At 44.7% G+C, this 16,496-nt stretch overlaps 1 protein-coding gene across 1 annotated transcript in view; it reads right to left on the bottom strand.

Annotated features, from left to right (window-relative positions):
- Nucleotides 1-3,148: 3,148 nt before the first annotated feature.
- The window catches only part of WNT7B (Wnt family member 7B), a 195,993-nt gene continuing 182,645 nt past the window's right edge, over nucleotides 3,149-16,496 (bottom strand). The window contains exons 3-4 of the mRNA XM_088478371.1: nucleotides 10,271-10,542; nucleotides 3,149-4,516 (exon numbers count right to left, since the gene is read on the bottom strand). Coding sequence (XP_088334497.1) covers nucleotides 4,037-4,516; nucleotides 10,271-10,542 — 752 coding nt within the window. The 3' untranslated portion in view covers nucleotides 3,149-4,036. The remainder of the gene's footprint in view (nucleotides 4,517-10,270; nucleotides 10,543-16,496) is intronic.

The following is a 16,496-nucleotide window of genomic DNA, read 5'->3' as shown; positions in this document are numbered from 1 at the left end:
TACCCGATCGCAGTGGCCGGCTCGAGCACGTGCGCTGCGATGCATACTCATGCACAGAACGCAATCATCCACCGGTTGCGTGTGTCCGTAGCCTTGCAATCCCACCTAAATCAGGCCCTAAAAATGCAGAGCTAAAAATCACCAAATACAGCCACCGTACAAAGAGAGTTGCTAGAGGACTGGTAAAAGCCAATAAACAGTGTTATCTAGTTTACAATAGATTTCCTCGATCATTAGTGAGAAAAGAGTTTTATGTGTAGTGATTTCCATAAAATACTCAGCAGACAGCGTTAGAAGCTAAAGACTCGTCTCAGCTATCAGCACCTTTCACTAAAGACATCAGCTGTCACCAGGCTGGTTACACAGAATATGAAATATGCGTTCACCCTCCCCCAGCTTACACACATACCTGAGCACTGAATCCTGCGTCTGTTTAAATAACCTGGTCTGTGCCATAAAACGTCCATTCCTCTGCTTAGTGTGTATTCTTGCAAGCGGCGATACTAATTTTTAAGTGTATTTTAGCAGTCTGGTTATTCTTTAAAGGAGAACTCCACCCACATATTACATATTACGTATAACATATATCAATCAGGGGGGTTGGTGGGGGTGGGAGACATTAGGGACAAGCAAACACAGCCCTGGCACATCGGTAATGCCTGGTTTTTCCCCACCAGCGTATATTTAGTCTCTGTGCTACGGACTCCGGTGACACCGGCTGCAAGTCCCCAATTCACATTTTTGTGCCGGATTACCCTCATCATTCATCGTGCTCTATATTATTTATTGAGCTATTATGGGTTTAAATTGACATTAGCACACACAGGACGTTACATCCCCCATCCCAAGTGTTTTATAATATATGACACAAGCCTCATAGTTCTATAAACTGCACGAAGGAGCTAATATTCCAAATCTCCTATATAAGGGCCTGATTCAAAGCCGCTCGTAAGCGGCCGCTTGTTCGCTCCGAGCGATGTTTGCCCAACTGCGCATGCGTACGTATCGTAATACCCATGCACGAACCAGTCAGTGCGGCCGAAAATCGTTTGTTCGCTAAATAGCGAATGCCTGATAATTTTGAGTGACAGAATGAGGCGTATGTGGGTGGTAACAGGGGAAGGTGCTTGAAAACGGGGAGTGGAGATCAGATCACGGGCGTTTTAAGGGTGTGCATAATTAATACAGCAGCGTCATTGACCACGTCACTGGGTTATTTTGTAGCCAGAACTGCTCGCAAGATTGTGGTAGCAAAAACCAACCACAAGAATAGCGAGCAGTTCATATGCTGGTCGATGTACTCGATTAATCTAATAAATAGCGGACATGAAGTAGGATGCGAGCGGCCAGGGGGCGTATTTTTTCCAAAAACGACCGCAAGTTTTGTTCGCTCGTTCAGACATAGAGGCGTGAACAGACCGCAAAGAGCGAACGGTTCATTTGAATAGCCGCCCCTATTTTCTGAACGAGCGAGCGCAAATAGCGTCCGGCTCTGAATCAGGCCCTAAATGCATACTGTACTGCCAAGTCCTCCGCAGTTTCTCCATTTGGGCCAAATGTAATGGTTTGCGGATTTGTAAAAAAAAAATGCAAGTTTAGCTCTCAACTCGTGTTTTTTACTCACTCGCAAAAAGTAATAGGGTGCGACTATAGTAAAACTCGCATTTTTCAGGCTTTACTATAACTCGCAAAAACAGCATCTTGCATACAGATGTTTTCCCATTCTCTAGATAGAACTTCGGCAATGTAGTAGAGTGCGACAGCTTCGCTCGCACATATTACTGCCTGAGAACTCGCAAAAACGATAGACCAGCTTCAGGATAGCGACTTTATCCTGAGCAGGTCAGAGCAACACAGAAACATGCACATATCCATGAGATACGTGCATGTTTCTATCTGTACATATGAAAATACTTTAAAAAAAATATATAAAAAATGATGTGCAACCCCTTCCCAAGAAGCAAAACCAGGCCCGGGCTCTGTAGAGCCTGTGCTGGTTCTAAAAATACAGGGGACAAAATGCATGTATTTTAAGTACCAGCACTGGGATTTTCTGATCCGATCCTGGTTGTGGAAATACAGGGGACAAAATGAGTAGGGGTCCCCTGTGTATTTGCCATAACCAGCACTGGACTCTATCTAGCGGGGTGGTAATGCCACAGCCAGGGAAACCCATTCATCGGGTTCCCCGGCCAAAAGCATTACCCCTAACCCCTAGTCAGCCCAGGCCGGGGATCCCTGGGGAGATAGGGACCCCCCCAATAAAGGGGTCCCCCTCTCCAGGGCACCCCAGGCCTGGACTAACAGCCCTGGGTTATCTCCGGCACCCCTGGCCGGTGGGTGCCGGGTTGACAGTGTAAATGTGGTGTAAAAGATAGAAGAGAAAATATTGTCTTTTGCAATAGAACTACAGGTCCCAGCAAGCCTCCCCCGCATGCTGGTACTTGGAGAACCACAAGTATCAGCATGCGGGGCATTACGGGCCCGCTGGTACCTGTAGCTGTACTGTAGTCTTAGGTGGCACAATCTCTTTTAAAGGATGAAGAACAATTATAAACCCCATGCAGAGCTCATTGGAGACAGCAGCTGTTGCAGAATTTCTAAAACACAAGGACACAAGCAAACAGCACTTAGTAGCTTCTTAGCGGAACATTAAACCAAAACCAGTTACCGTTCCAAAAAAACGAGTGTTAACATTCACAAGTATAAATGGCTATAGATTCTACAAGTATTGCCTCTGACCACCTGAAGTAGCTGGTAACAGAGGACAGCAGCTTACGTTTAAGATATATATCTATGAATAGTAATTGGCTACATTCCATACTGGATCAACGTATACTTACGTTCTAATGCCCCTTTAAGCTAGACCCACCTTTCTACTATAACACCCCCCTGGTGTCATTAAAACATTCAGTAATGATTTTGTCGTGATTCCACTGTACTTTTGCTTGAAAAACATTAAAGAAGCTTCTTTAATTTGTCTTTACTCAGTTCTACCCTGACGATCAATGGAGGCAGCCATCTTTCTTTCTCCTTCTTCCACCAATTTTAAATACATTATGGCTGCACTGAGCAAGAAATGACCACAAAAAGGGAAGAGAAGGCCTAAAACAGGAAAAAAATAATAATTTGCAAATAACTACAAAGTAAACATTTATTGAACAAATAGCGAGCATTATACAGTACGTAGGTAGTTGTGTTATATGCCATTCCTGGAGGCTTTATTCTGTACAGGAAGCCCTGTAACAGCTGAGGTCTATTTTGGACAGAGGATGAGGGGTGTACGGATGGTATGATATCTAATCAATAATATTAAATCTAACAATCTGCTGTCAAACAGCCTCTGTTTATTGATCCCCGACTGCGCTATCCAGCAGGGGCTGACGCAATCTTAATACTTTAATTCTGTCCCGTTACGAAATAATAATAAAATAAAATACAAAAGTTTAGGACCCCCTCTATCAAGAGCTCAGTAGCACGAAAAATAGTTAAGAAAAAATAAAAAAACATATAGTTGTCTAACTTACCATGCATCTTTGTATAAGTTTAACATTTAGTCGAGAATTAAGACACAAGCTACCCGTTAGTGCTCAGAATTTGTTCATACTATCAAAACATAAATTAATAATAATATATTTTTTTTTTTATGTTCATTACAATAATTCCAGTGTGACTGGCAGGTGATACAAATAGTACTTATTTTAACTGATAGTTGAGATTTTTTTTTTTGTATTAGTTTATTCTGTTTGGTCCCCTCCTCAGCAGTTCTACAGTTCTCATAATATAACGTCGTTATTCCTCTCTCTGTTCATTTAGACTTCTGTAATATGTATAATTTAAAAAAATATCTACAATAACCCCTCCAGCGTATAAAGGTGCAATGCTCCAAGTAGAATAGCAGATCCGTTGCCAACGAAGCATTCCCTCCCTGCCTTTAAGAAAAGGGTCTAATTTTCTTAATAAAAGAAAATTAAGTGTGCAAAATGGCGCCATAGTGGTCCGGTAATGTCTTCTGGTCGATCGGCACCGGCATGCTTTATTTGCAGGTGAAAACCTCTGTCCTTTCGCTACAAGTGTTGCATTTGACGAAACAGCACCAGTGAAACTTGCAGTTGCACTGCCACACCTTGGTGTACTGGTGAGTGTTGTAGCCCCGGCCACAGCACATCAGGTCACAACCGTCCACGTGCGGGGAGGTGCGGTTGCAGAGCCGCCCCGCCGTCCCCACGCTCCCCGTCTGGCTATCTTCCTCGCAGTAGTTCGGAGAACGCTCAATGTACACCAGTTCCGTCTCCATGGGCTTCTGGTAATTTTTTATTTTTTTGATCTTGAGGAAAGTGGGTTGGCGTAGCCGGTTGGCCCTCACCACTTCCACGTGTACCGCGTCGTTGTACTTCTCTTTTAACATGAATCCGATGTCCCGAAACTTGGGCAGCGTGTTCCAGCAGGTCTTTGTCGTACAGGAACCAGACACGCCATGACATTTACACTCCAGTTTCATCTGCTCTTCTAGTACCTGATTGGGAAAAATATATATATTATAGAATCAGGTTTTATGGCCACACTCAACAAACGTGAACACTTATTGAGTCACTGAAAATGTGCATTTAAAAAGGTTACATGGCACTTGTATCCCTTTGTAATACTTCACTATAATTTACAGACTATTACAATGAACTAGGGTACCTAAATAGGTCAGTTTGTAACCAACCAACTAACCTCTCCTTGCACCAGTGCCCTACATAAAGGTGATTCAAGTAGGTTTATTTGAACGAGCTGTCACCTACACAGTGTAGGAAGGGGGCGGGGTGCAGCCATTTTCCTGGATGTACTAATATACACAAGTACCAGGAACCAAAACATTAATGAGGCGCCTCATGACTGATGAATATCAAGCCTGACTAATATTCATGAGGCCTGACTAATATTCATAAGGTCTGACTAATATTCAGTGGGGCATAATATTGATGAGGCACTGGTATAGGCCACTATAGCACTTCAAGGTTTATTATAGGAGGTGATATTAATTGTACTAGTCAGCTTAATACTGTATAATGTAATTTACCTTGTGGCTTCTTAACTGGAAATTTTAATTAATTATAATTTAAAGACTAAAACATGTATTTCAAAATAATAATAATAATAATAATAAAATAATAATAAAATTATTATTATTTATATTATTATTATTATTAATAATAATAATAATAATAATTACATTTATGACAAATATAATAATTTCTCCCAAACAATGTTTATTCATACAAGCAGCATGTATGTAAGGTTTTAGTGACAGCACAGAATAGCTGGTTGTGATTATATACATGCACCTTTTGCCCGGGTGCAACCACAAGGCTGGTAAAGAATGATATTTTTTTTTCTAAGCCGTAAGTTAATACTTTCAAGGGTTTGGCAACCTCCTCACCTAAATTCCTCAGAAAATGATGCTCTATGAGGAATATTAATTCCATGCTTGACTTATTCTCTGCAAGCGTCTTAGGACATAGACTTCTGCGGAATTCCCACCACTGGCCTCCAGCCAGGTTATATAGTTAACCAGCTTTACTAGCGGCTGCCAGGGAGCCCCTGATTAAAGATTGAAAAACCATTAGCTCACCGACCCCTATTATCCTGCAGATCCATTAATCATATATCATGCCCTCACATGCAGCCTTGCAAAGTTCCACATATTGCTCCAATGCCCATGGCAAGTTTCCATTCTTACAGCCGTGTCTGAGGCTGTTGCGGTGCGTTCCATGTGCCCAAACAGAACATTGCACAACCGATGAAATGCAAAGCAGGTGTCAAGGTTTGGCGCTGGTTCAAGGGAAACTAAAACTAAAATAAGTGATAGACCAATGTTATATGATGACTTAAAATGGTCACATATATATGTAATAGATATACCACTCTTGGGTGTGCAAATGAGCCCTGATATACGCACGCATTGGTGTGCATTCAAACGCGACTGCACACCCAAGAGTGGTATAGCTATCATTGTACCAGCCATCTTTGGTGAGGATTGATGTCAGTTCCTTTGAGGGATGTGGTAATTCTTCTATATATTTTTTTTTCTGTCAGTTATTTGTATTTCTGTCAGAGTGAGGCAGTGATGAGTTGCTTTTCTTGAGTAGGCTCTCTGTGGGGGATGGTATTGTTTACACTTGTGGAGTGATACTGCTGTGATTAGGTTTTGATCACAGTATAAAATAGTTCAGGCATGAGGTCAGGCTTGGAGGTGTGTGGTCATTGGGAAATATTATACAGTCATGTGATTTAGTGTGTCCAATAACAGAATCGGTATGAAATACTGACGGAGGAGATGCCGGTTGTCAGTACAGTGATAGCGGTATCCCGATGGTTGGAATCCCGACAGGGGAATGGTGAGTACTGTTCCCTTGTCCTATTTACCCCCTAATCCTCCTTTTTTGTACCCTAATACTAACCGTAATACTAACCCTCCTGGTAAGTGCCTAACCACAACCCTCCCCCCCTTAGTGCCTAACCCTAACCCTCCCCCCTTAGTGCCTAACCCTAACCTCCCCCTGGTGGTGCCTGAACTTAACCCCCCATCTGAAGCCTAACTCTAACCTCCCCCCTCCCGCAGTCTAACCCTAAGTCCCAAAGGTATACCTCGACAAAGGTCCAGAAGTGACCGAAACGTCTGTGTTATTATCTGCTGCCTATATGGCATAAAATTTTTTTCAATCATACTGTGGATACTGGTGAGTGCACCCCTAACTCTTGGAGATATATATATATATATATATATATATGTGAGTAACAATAGGCTGCTCCATAGGAGGCTGATAGATATATTTAAAAGCCTTACATTACATTCCCTTACAGTACCCTGCTGTTTGTTTTGGGCGGTATGCGATCATCGGAGGAATAGCACATTCTTGTAGCAGATCAGAATTTACGGGCCCTTGGTATCTGCTTCGTAGACATAAAATAACAGGCTTCTGCTAGCCGTCAATCAACATTATTGTGAGCTCAGCCCCTGACTGATAAAAAAAAAAAAAATGACATTTATGTGAGGAATCTGATCCGGAATCCGAGCTGCAAGTTATAATTATACATTCAGCGTAGACACCTTCTCTTGTAACCTTTCAGCAATGTTAGCGGCCTGCAATGTATTTAGTTCTGCAGTGGTTACGCACAGATAATTGCCAGCATGGCTATTGGAGTAGGGACTTACTGGTTCTATAGTAAATCAGACAACAGTACTAGTAAATGGACCGTAAGAGACGGTAAGTCTTGGGCATAGCATTCATTTGGCCATCTAAGAAAAATGACTAATACACAGAATGTTTTAAAGGACAGCCAGGGGCAAGATTCCAATCGGTCCACGCTGCACGCTAACCGCATGTTCACATACAGTAGTTGATCGATTATTTGCTCCTGCACATGTGCAAAATAATTTGGAAACCCCTACAGCGCATGCATCACCTTGTCTGTACGCACAAATGCAGTTGCGTACGGGACCGCTGGCATCAACACTGGCGAGGAAAAGCCATAGGCGTTTCTGTGTGGTTACTGGGTGTTGGCCTGTAGAGAACGCAAAAAACATCCGTCACGTGGGCGTCTTTTGGGAGCGTCGCAGGGGCGTGCCAGGGAAATCTTCTGCATTTTCAGACGCAATACGTCAGCCACAGACGCCATGTTCAGACCTGCCACAGGGCTGGCGCGAGTAGCGATGGTGCATGCGATTTTGCACTGACGGTGGATTGCTTAAAACCACCGGCGGTGTTGCAACATGCACGGGCATTGAAAGTGGGCTCCTCATGGCTTGCACATTCCGGCGCGCGCTGGTACAGAAGGGGAAAGCTGAAATTAGCATTTGGATATTATCGCCACAGCGACACTGTGAAAAGATGCAGCCGCAGGGGCGACTGCGAGAATTTTCAATCTGACACGATGTCTTCCATGGATTATCCTACATCTAACAAGTATTTAATATACATCTCCACTTACATATCATTTTTTTTTCAAATTCTATACCTCAAATAGTCATAAAATGACTTGTAAACCATTGTTATTAATATGCTTCCTTATGATTGAAATACAGCACTTAAACATGAAAGGGTTAACGGTGTGAAAAGTCATCACATCAAGTCTGCATGATAATAGCTGCCAGCAACCAGGGCGCATGGTAAGTGTTCCAACAACTTTATAAATTAACTTGTTAAAAATGAGCTACATCCTGCTACAGATAAAAATATATTGTGCTAAAACAGCATCTGTAAGGTCCCTATGTCAACCATAAAGGTGATGCTGCTGGTGAGTGCTGGTATATTACTGTGAAAGTCCGTCCCATTTGCAAAGTCAAAATGATTTCCCAGACTGCTGAAGAACAATTCCACTCCTGTGTTTGCGCAAATACACCGGTTTTTACAGGGAAGGGTATGGATTTGTGGGCCACGGTGGCAGCATTGCAGGGATGTACATCAGGGATGCTGCCAAAAGGAGGGTAGGTATATTTTGAGAAGAACTCGCTGGAAGAAGTGCTTTGAACTTGAATCTATGTACAAAAAGCAGAGTGTCCCTTCACAACAGTTTAATGGCCAGGCCAATAATACTACTATAGTTAATGTAGTATTTCCACATTAACATAAGTAGAAAACATGGATCACCACAGTGGTTATGCCATTTGCCCCTAAATATATAATGCTAACATACAAGGAACAGCACCATCGTTCTAATACTGGTTCAGCCAACAAAATGGCTGCCACCTCTGTGAGTAGGCGGTGAGCTCACATTAAAATGCCGTGAGGTGGCTCCATGGAGAATGATTTGTAGAAAATTAAACAGGAAACAATCTCTTCAACTTAATGCTGTGACTGAGAATATCTCAGTCACAGATTCGTCCATTTCCCTAACGAGGGCGGTCAGGGAACCAAGAGTCAGCAAATGGCTGCCTGTCACACGAAAACAAGTCAGAGGTGTAAAAATTCCTCTGTCCAACTCCAAACCCATCACACAAGTGCACCGCTCCACTGTGTTAAAATGTGCCATTGTTTTGATGACAGCTTTATGCCGTCACGCCAATAATTGTGCATCTTCTTATCAGTACAACAGATGAGCTTGTTCCCTCCAGGCAAATGATTGGCATTCTTTGTGGCATATTTATGAGTCCCTTTCACCTCTCACACCCACGGGCCTCTGTTGAACATTTTAAGAGGGATAATTTAGTAAATAGCCCTTTTCCTGGCCATGCAGCCAACTCTTGTCGTTGTGAGGTTAGATGACGAAGGGTCAGGTCTGTGTGGTCCCTCGGCCGCAGACACTGGCTGAAAACCCGTTTCACACATTACCTCACCTGCTTAAAATTCAGTTTGTAAAACTGTTCATACATCACTGTTAAGCCATTTTAGGGCCTGATTTATTCAGCATTAAAGGGAGGTTAACAGCGTAAGCCAAGCAGAGTCAGCGAAAGTTAACTTTCATCGAACCGCGGTTTAATGGCCCCCTTCGATCTGCCAGAGACGATCATGTTTTACTGTTGATAATGATGGAAATATTAAGCAGGAAACAAACAGTACAATCCATATGCACAACCCTGAGCTATCCACCACAGCCAGTTTACAGTATATTGCTTTTCCTCCTGATGAGGCGGGAAGGCTGCCAACAACTGGATACGAAAATTGAAATGAATGAACTAGACATGCAGCCAACTATAGTTTAGGAACGGCCATTATCTCAATGGGCAAAGTGGGCGGTGAAGCCGATTACCGTGGAGCGTCACAGTCAGACCAGAGGCGGATTATGGCCCACATGGGTCTGGCCCAGACCGTCTGGGGTTGAAAATTATGAAGGGCCTATCGGTAGAATTGGAGGAGCTGTGAGCAGTGCTCTGTGTGTTTGGCTGGTGCCATGTGTGAACCCGATAATTAGTAAATATGCCCTTTTATCTTATGATTTGCTGTGATTTTCAGTCAGGTCTTCATATAATCATGGGGAATGGTTTATTGCTGTTTTACCTCCCTGATACAAAGCTGCTCTCTGTATATAATATTCAGAGCTGTGTCATATCCAAGGGCAACAAAAATCGGCATCTCTGATAATATAATTACGTGACTGAAAAGGAAGGAAAGAATCCACTCAACTAAAAACAACGTATTTAGTGAAAGTTGTCGGATGCCGCGAATAAACGGAAGTAACCTGTAGGTGGGTGACTGCTATAAAGCTTAGATTTTAGATACCCCCAGCACCTTCCCCACTTTAGCACCCTTATTAATGTGACTTGGTTTACCCTGATCTAGAATACCTTTCTGCCGGCCTCGTTATTGTGCAGGTTCATCAGGCGCCGCGCGTTCTTCCTTATCTCTCTGGCGTCCACGAACTTCCTGGAGAATTCGATGCCATATTTGATGTCGGCGGAGCATCCCCCCCACTTCCAGCCTTCCTCTTGATTGTAGTAACCCTGTTTCTCTCGATCACAGCCACAGTTACTGAAGTTCCCTTGGCTGCAGGCGGAGGTCACTGCGTGCGCTACCCCAGCGGCAGTAATGGCGTAGGTGAATGCCGCTTCCCTGCTACCTGCGGAAAAAGCAGACACCTGATAAATGAGTCCGATAAATCTACAACCTTCATTCACCCCAAAAAAACAAAAACGTTTGCATAAAGTTTCACCACTGCACGCAATGAAAAGTCAAATTATTTTTGGTAAAAATAGATAACGCATTGAACAAAAAAAAAAGAAAATTTTTTTATATATTGAAAAAATACTTAAAGAATAAAATGTTATTTTTATGGCTTTGCTCTGTTATCTGCTACTTGGGATCCTGCTATTGCTGCTGTCATAATTCTTAAGTACATAGGCATAGCTATGAATACCAGTGTTATTGCTGAGGATAACAATGCTATTGCCCATTGATAAATTGGGAAAAGAACAAATGACCCTTTGCCAGTGACATATCTATAATTCGTGCAGGGCGTGTAGTGAACAAGCCACACCGTGTATCCATTACAATGACTCACCAGACACTATGGGCCTGATTCAGAGCCGGACGCAATTAGCGCTCGCTCGTCCAGAAAATAGGGGTGGCTATTCAAATGAACCGTTCGCTCTTTGCGGTCTGTTCACGCCTCTAGGTCTGAACGAGCGAACCAAACTTGCGGTCGTTTTTTTGAAAAATACGCCCCCTGGCCGCTCGCATCCTATGTCATGTCCGCTATTTATTAGATTAATCGAGTACATCGCCCAGCGTATGAACTGCTCGCTATTCTTGTGGTTGGTTTTTGCTACCACAAATTTGCGAGCAGTTCTGGCTATAAAATAACCCAGTGACGTGGTCAATGACGCTCCAGTATTAATTATGCACACCCATAAAACGCCCGTTTTGACCTTTAAGCACGCCTGCGTTCTGATCTCCACTCCCCGTTTTCCACAATACCTTTCCAGCAGAACACATACTGCTAAGAATAAAGACTACTGTATATGGCATTATGCTAACTTTTTGTAAAATTATTATAATATGGGGGGTGGAGGCACTTTGGTATTTTTGCCTTAGGGGCCAAAAACCCTTGACTTGACACCTACAAAGTGAGCGTCTAACCACATTCCCAAAACTACCTGTAAAATGCAGGATATTTGACACTCTATGTAAGTTTGCTAAATACTGTAGTATTTGAAATACAATTTCCTTGTGTTCCAACCACAATAGCAAGTTGTGAATCCATTAAAGTCTACACATTACCTACACTTAGCAGAGGCAGCCATTTTGAAGACGACCAGTTTTTTTGAGGATAAAAATTCACTAGTAATTAGAGACGTCACTGAAGCATTGAGGCATAATGCCAATAATTCCTAGCCAATTAATTGGCTGCAGTCCCATAAATGTTGGTTCACACACCACAAAATGGCTGCCAACACTGTGTGTGGGCAAATGGTACACATTAAACATTAGCAACGTGTCATTCCATTTTTGTTTTTCATTCCAGAACGCACAATCTAGTTGTCTCACTACCTAGTCTTGCTTAACTAGTGTAAAAATAAAAAGATACCTCAAAAAAACTATGAGCAATATCATTAGTAATTATGTAAACGTTTCCTGTCACACAGGATTAGCAGCAAAAAAATACAGGTCTGGATTCCTGAGGTACTGTATGTAGTACACACAATAAATATCTGAAATCTTTCTCATTGTTCAGTAACTTGAAAAAAAGTATTTGGAAGTAGGTATGTGCAGGCTCGGATTAGTTCGGATTTTCCCGCCAAAAATCGGGTCTCATAAAGAGGCAAAACATCATCTTTCATGGACAAACATCATCTTTCATGGACTTTTGTCCAGGATTGATGATGTTTGTTCATGAAAGATGACTGTTTTTTCCCGGCTCGGATTAGTTTGGATTTTCCCGCCAAATTCGATTATTTTATTTTTTTTTCCCGTCAAAAATCGGGTCTCAGAAAGAGGCAAAATGTCATCTCATGGACAAACATCATCAATCCTGGACAAAAGTCCATGAAAGATGATGTTTGTCCATGAAAGATGATGTCTTGCCTCTTTATGAGACCCGATTTTTGGCGGGAAAATCCAAACTAATCCGAGCCTGCACATCCCTACTTGAAAGTGCAGTTATAGTGGAATACCAGAGAGAGATTATTTATGTCAAGGTCAACCTGGCTCATTCTTTACATACACAGACCAACATAAACATTACTATATGTAATGTGTCACCTGGGGCTAGCATGGAGGACTAAAGTGCACCCATCACCTACATACAGGAGAGGCAGCCATTCTGTGGAATAAGGGCCTGGTTCATTACGGATCGCTACTGCGTTTACGCACGCGTACGCATCGCTGTGCACGTGCGCAAAAGCACCACTGCGATCGCAGAGTTCACGCGGACCAATTGCAGAGTGAATGACAGGAAGTGAGCGTTTGGGGTGTTGACGGGAGTGGTCGGTGAAACGCAGGCGTGCCAGTGAGTTTGAACGCCGTTACAGGGGGCGTGCATAAATGAGCCACTGCGATGGCATACGCAGCCTGAGCTCTCACTGCGTACCAGAGGGTTACCGATTTCTGAGTAAGGTCTGACCTTGTGCAATTGTGCGTGAGGCTCCGAAGTTACTCGATTGTACCGATGTTTTCAATGACTTGCAAGGTATTACGGATGTGAGTAAGGGGAAGTGGGCGTCTTTATGTTGGGCTGCGACGGCATTGCGATTGCAAACATTAGCATATTTTCTAAGCGTGTCAGCGTGAGTAATCGCAGCTTCGGTCACTGTCGCTCCGTCGTGCGCATGCAAGCCGTCGCTCCGGGTCTCGCTACAAAGGGGGCATGCTGTCGATGGTGAGTGACAGCACGCCCCCTTTGGTGGGCGTGCTGGGGGCGTGGCTGCCCAGACGGAGGCGTTCCCATGGGAACGCCTACCGTCTGGGGCCGGCCCCACTGACATCACAACTGACAGTGGGAGATGTCAGTGGGAGTGCTCTCGGCTCTGATAGAGCCGAAAGAACTCCAGGGCTTGCGGCAACGAGACCCTACTACAAGGGTCTCGTTGCAAGTCCGATGGTCGCGATGGTCTTGACCATCGCGACCAACTTCCTGGCCGCTCGCTATAGCTGTGGGTGGTCACCCACAGCTATGCGAGCGGCCAGGAGGACGCTCTAAAATTAAGAAGGACAGCCCTGATTCAGAGCGAGCGCTCGGTCAGAGCGTCCGGCTCTGAATCAGGGCCTCTGTCTCCTAACACTGCTTAGTAAATAGACCCCTCAGGCCCTAAGAAAATATTTCTAAGAGTGTCATGAGGATCAACCCTGCCCAGATGTAGCATTAGGCGCATATGACTTATGTCTAGCGGCAGTTTAGGCACAATGGGTGTTTTTATTTTATTTGTTTATTTTTTAATTGAAGGCCATAAAAATTTTATAATAATATAATAATAATAATAATAATAATAATAATAATACTTTATTGTCAATAACAACAACAGAAGTGATGTCAACGGAAAAAAAACAAGCTGCAATTTACACTACTATTAAATAAAAAAAGTAGATAAACTTCATAGCATTGGGTTGATAGAGAAATATGACCTGGCATGGGTTAAACTAAGGTAGAGGAAAGGTTAACTTATACCCCTTTTACACCAGAGCTAAAACCCGGGTTATTGCAGGGTTAACCCGGGTAGCTCCTTGGTGTAAAAGGGGAAAGGGTTGGATTCCCAGGTCGAGTTACCCGGCAATCCAACCCAGGTAACGTGCAAGGTTTAACATGGGAATAACCCATGAAACCCTGCAGTGTAAACGGCGCCATCCGGGTCAGGGTGTCCTGGATTGTGCCGCTTGCCTGCTAATTGGCCGGCTACAGTGGCGCTTGGAGATTACGTCATCTCCAAGCACCCACTTCAACGCCGGAATAGCCGGGTCTCTGCAGACCCGGCTCCGGTGTGAACGGCGCCGACTTGGAAATATCCTGAAATTCCAGGTCCTGTTTAGAACCCTGTTTTAACCTCCGGATCAGAACTGGAAATATAAAAGTGGAATCAATTGGATGGAGGCTGGTGTACCTGGGGAATGATATAACTGGGGCAAAGTAGTGTAAATATCCTGTAGCGTGGTGGCACTGCCAGCAGTAGTGAGCATGGTGTGGCTATAAGCTTCATGTGAGGTACTGTAGTGTAAATATGTCCATCATAAGTACCAGGTGCACCATGAGAGCTTTTAATAATCAACTAATCAGTTAAATTAGCTACAAACAGGCTACTTCTATGGGATATTTGCCTACTTTATGGGCCCCAATTTCGGGAGATCCCTGACAAGTACATGTGACAAGCAGGTGCGGAACTGTGGGAGACAATGGAGGCTCCTGCCGCCGGGCTCCAGCACTGAGGGGGCACCTCCACCATTGCCCACAATATATTCACCCCACTTAGGGCTGTAACTATGTACCCGGAGTGTACCGTCAGGGCCACCCAATACATGGCACCCCATCCTGGCACCTGGGAAGCCACCATACACTAGTGAAGAGCAACATGTCAGACCATCAGCTGCCACCTCCATCTATCTATAGCCTGTCCCTTACTCATTGGTGTCCCTGCTCCTCAGCAGCTTCTTATGTCAGTGTGACACGTCCAGCGCCCCCTCTCTGTCTCACTGCTCCCTGCAGACAGCCCTAGCCGATCGGACCCGTGCAGCAGTCCCGGTGCATCCCCTCACCAACAACTCCCTGTCCCACTCCTCCCTGGGGAAAGTCCTAGTGGTGAACCCGTGCAGCAATCCCTGCGCCCACCACACCCACAACTCTCCGTCCCAGTCCTCTCTGGCAGCATCCCTAGCCGCAGCAGAGTCCTGACTGACTGGCCCGAGGATAAGCGCGGCTGCAGATCTTACAGCAGCTGGATGTCAACAAGGATGCATTGAACGGAGCTGCAGGTAAAAGGGCATGGGAGTCTGGGGGCAGATCTTTGGTGGAGCCATTTTCCGGCATGTGATGCAGTCAACAGTAGTCTGGGCATTTTGTGATTTGTAGTCCCACCACAGTGGCAGCCTTACAGTATCTTGACTTAAACTCAGTCCTCAAAGCCACTACATCAGGTGGTTTTCCCCTCCGACAGGGGTATCAGGAGGGCTCCTCACCCCACATCAGGTGGTTTTCCCCTCCGTCAGGGGTATCAGGAGGGCTCCCCACACCACATCAGGTGGTTTTCCCCTCCGTCAGGGGTATCAGGAGGGCTCCCCACCCCACATCAGGTAGTTTTCCCCTCCATTAGGGATATCAGGAGGCCCCCCCACCCCACATCAGGTGGCTCTCGCCTCCATCAGGAGGACTCTGAGCCTCATGCTAATTGCACCATACAGGTCACTATCTTATCTGTGACTAATGCATACAGATGTGTCCATCATGTGAATCGGACGCACAAGCAGCTTCTGCTGATTACAATGATATGCGGCATGCGTATATTCTGTGTGCCACTGCGGCAGTATCTGCATGTGAAATGCTACGTTACAGTGTCAGCGGCTGTGACGGGGGGGGGGGGGGGGTTACCAAATTATAACTTGCCACCAGGCATCTGGGATGAACTGACGCCACTGGTGGCAAGTGTGGGGTTATTGCATCAATAGGGCCCAGAACGGTTTTCAGCAGCATGCTATGGCACGCGGGATAAAGGTGCGTACGTGCGTATTGTACTTACCCATATTTGTAGACTCCTCTATGGGAGAAGCCCCGTGAGGAGATGCGAATGTGATAGGATGAGGACGGGGCCGGGTGGTTTGCGTCAATAAACCCTAGGCCTTCATGGAAAAGTATCACTAATCATGGGTCGATGGGGAGAGGGTGTGACCACTATGACGCACAATACAATCACGTCATATTGATCCCACCCATACTGTACAGACCAGCGATTCCCGCCATTATCCGAATCGCCATTATGCTCCCCTTCCGCTCCACTTCACTTGGAAGTGGGCAGTATGCAGGAGGGACGTCTACTATTTCGGGGGTCCTGGCAGTTGGGGAAAGTAGGTAAGTATGGCACAATGAATCGCATC

The sequence above is a fragment of the Taudactylus pleione genome, unplaced genomic scaffold (genome assembly GCF_031769625.1).
Source record: "Taudactylus pleione unplaced genomic scaffold, aTauple2 ptg000212l, whole genome shotgun sequence".
In the NCBI taxonomy this organism is placed as follows: Eukaryota; Metazoa; Chordata; class Amphibia; order Anura; family Myobatrachidae; genus Taudactylus; species Taudactylus pleione.
This window is presented reverse-complemented; position numbering and strand designations above follow the sequence as displayed.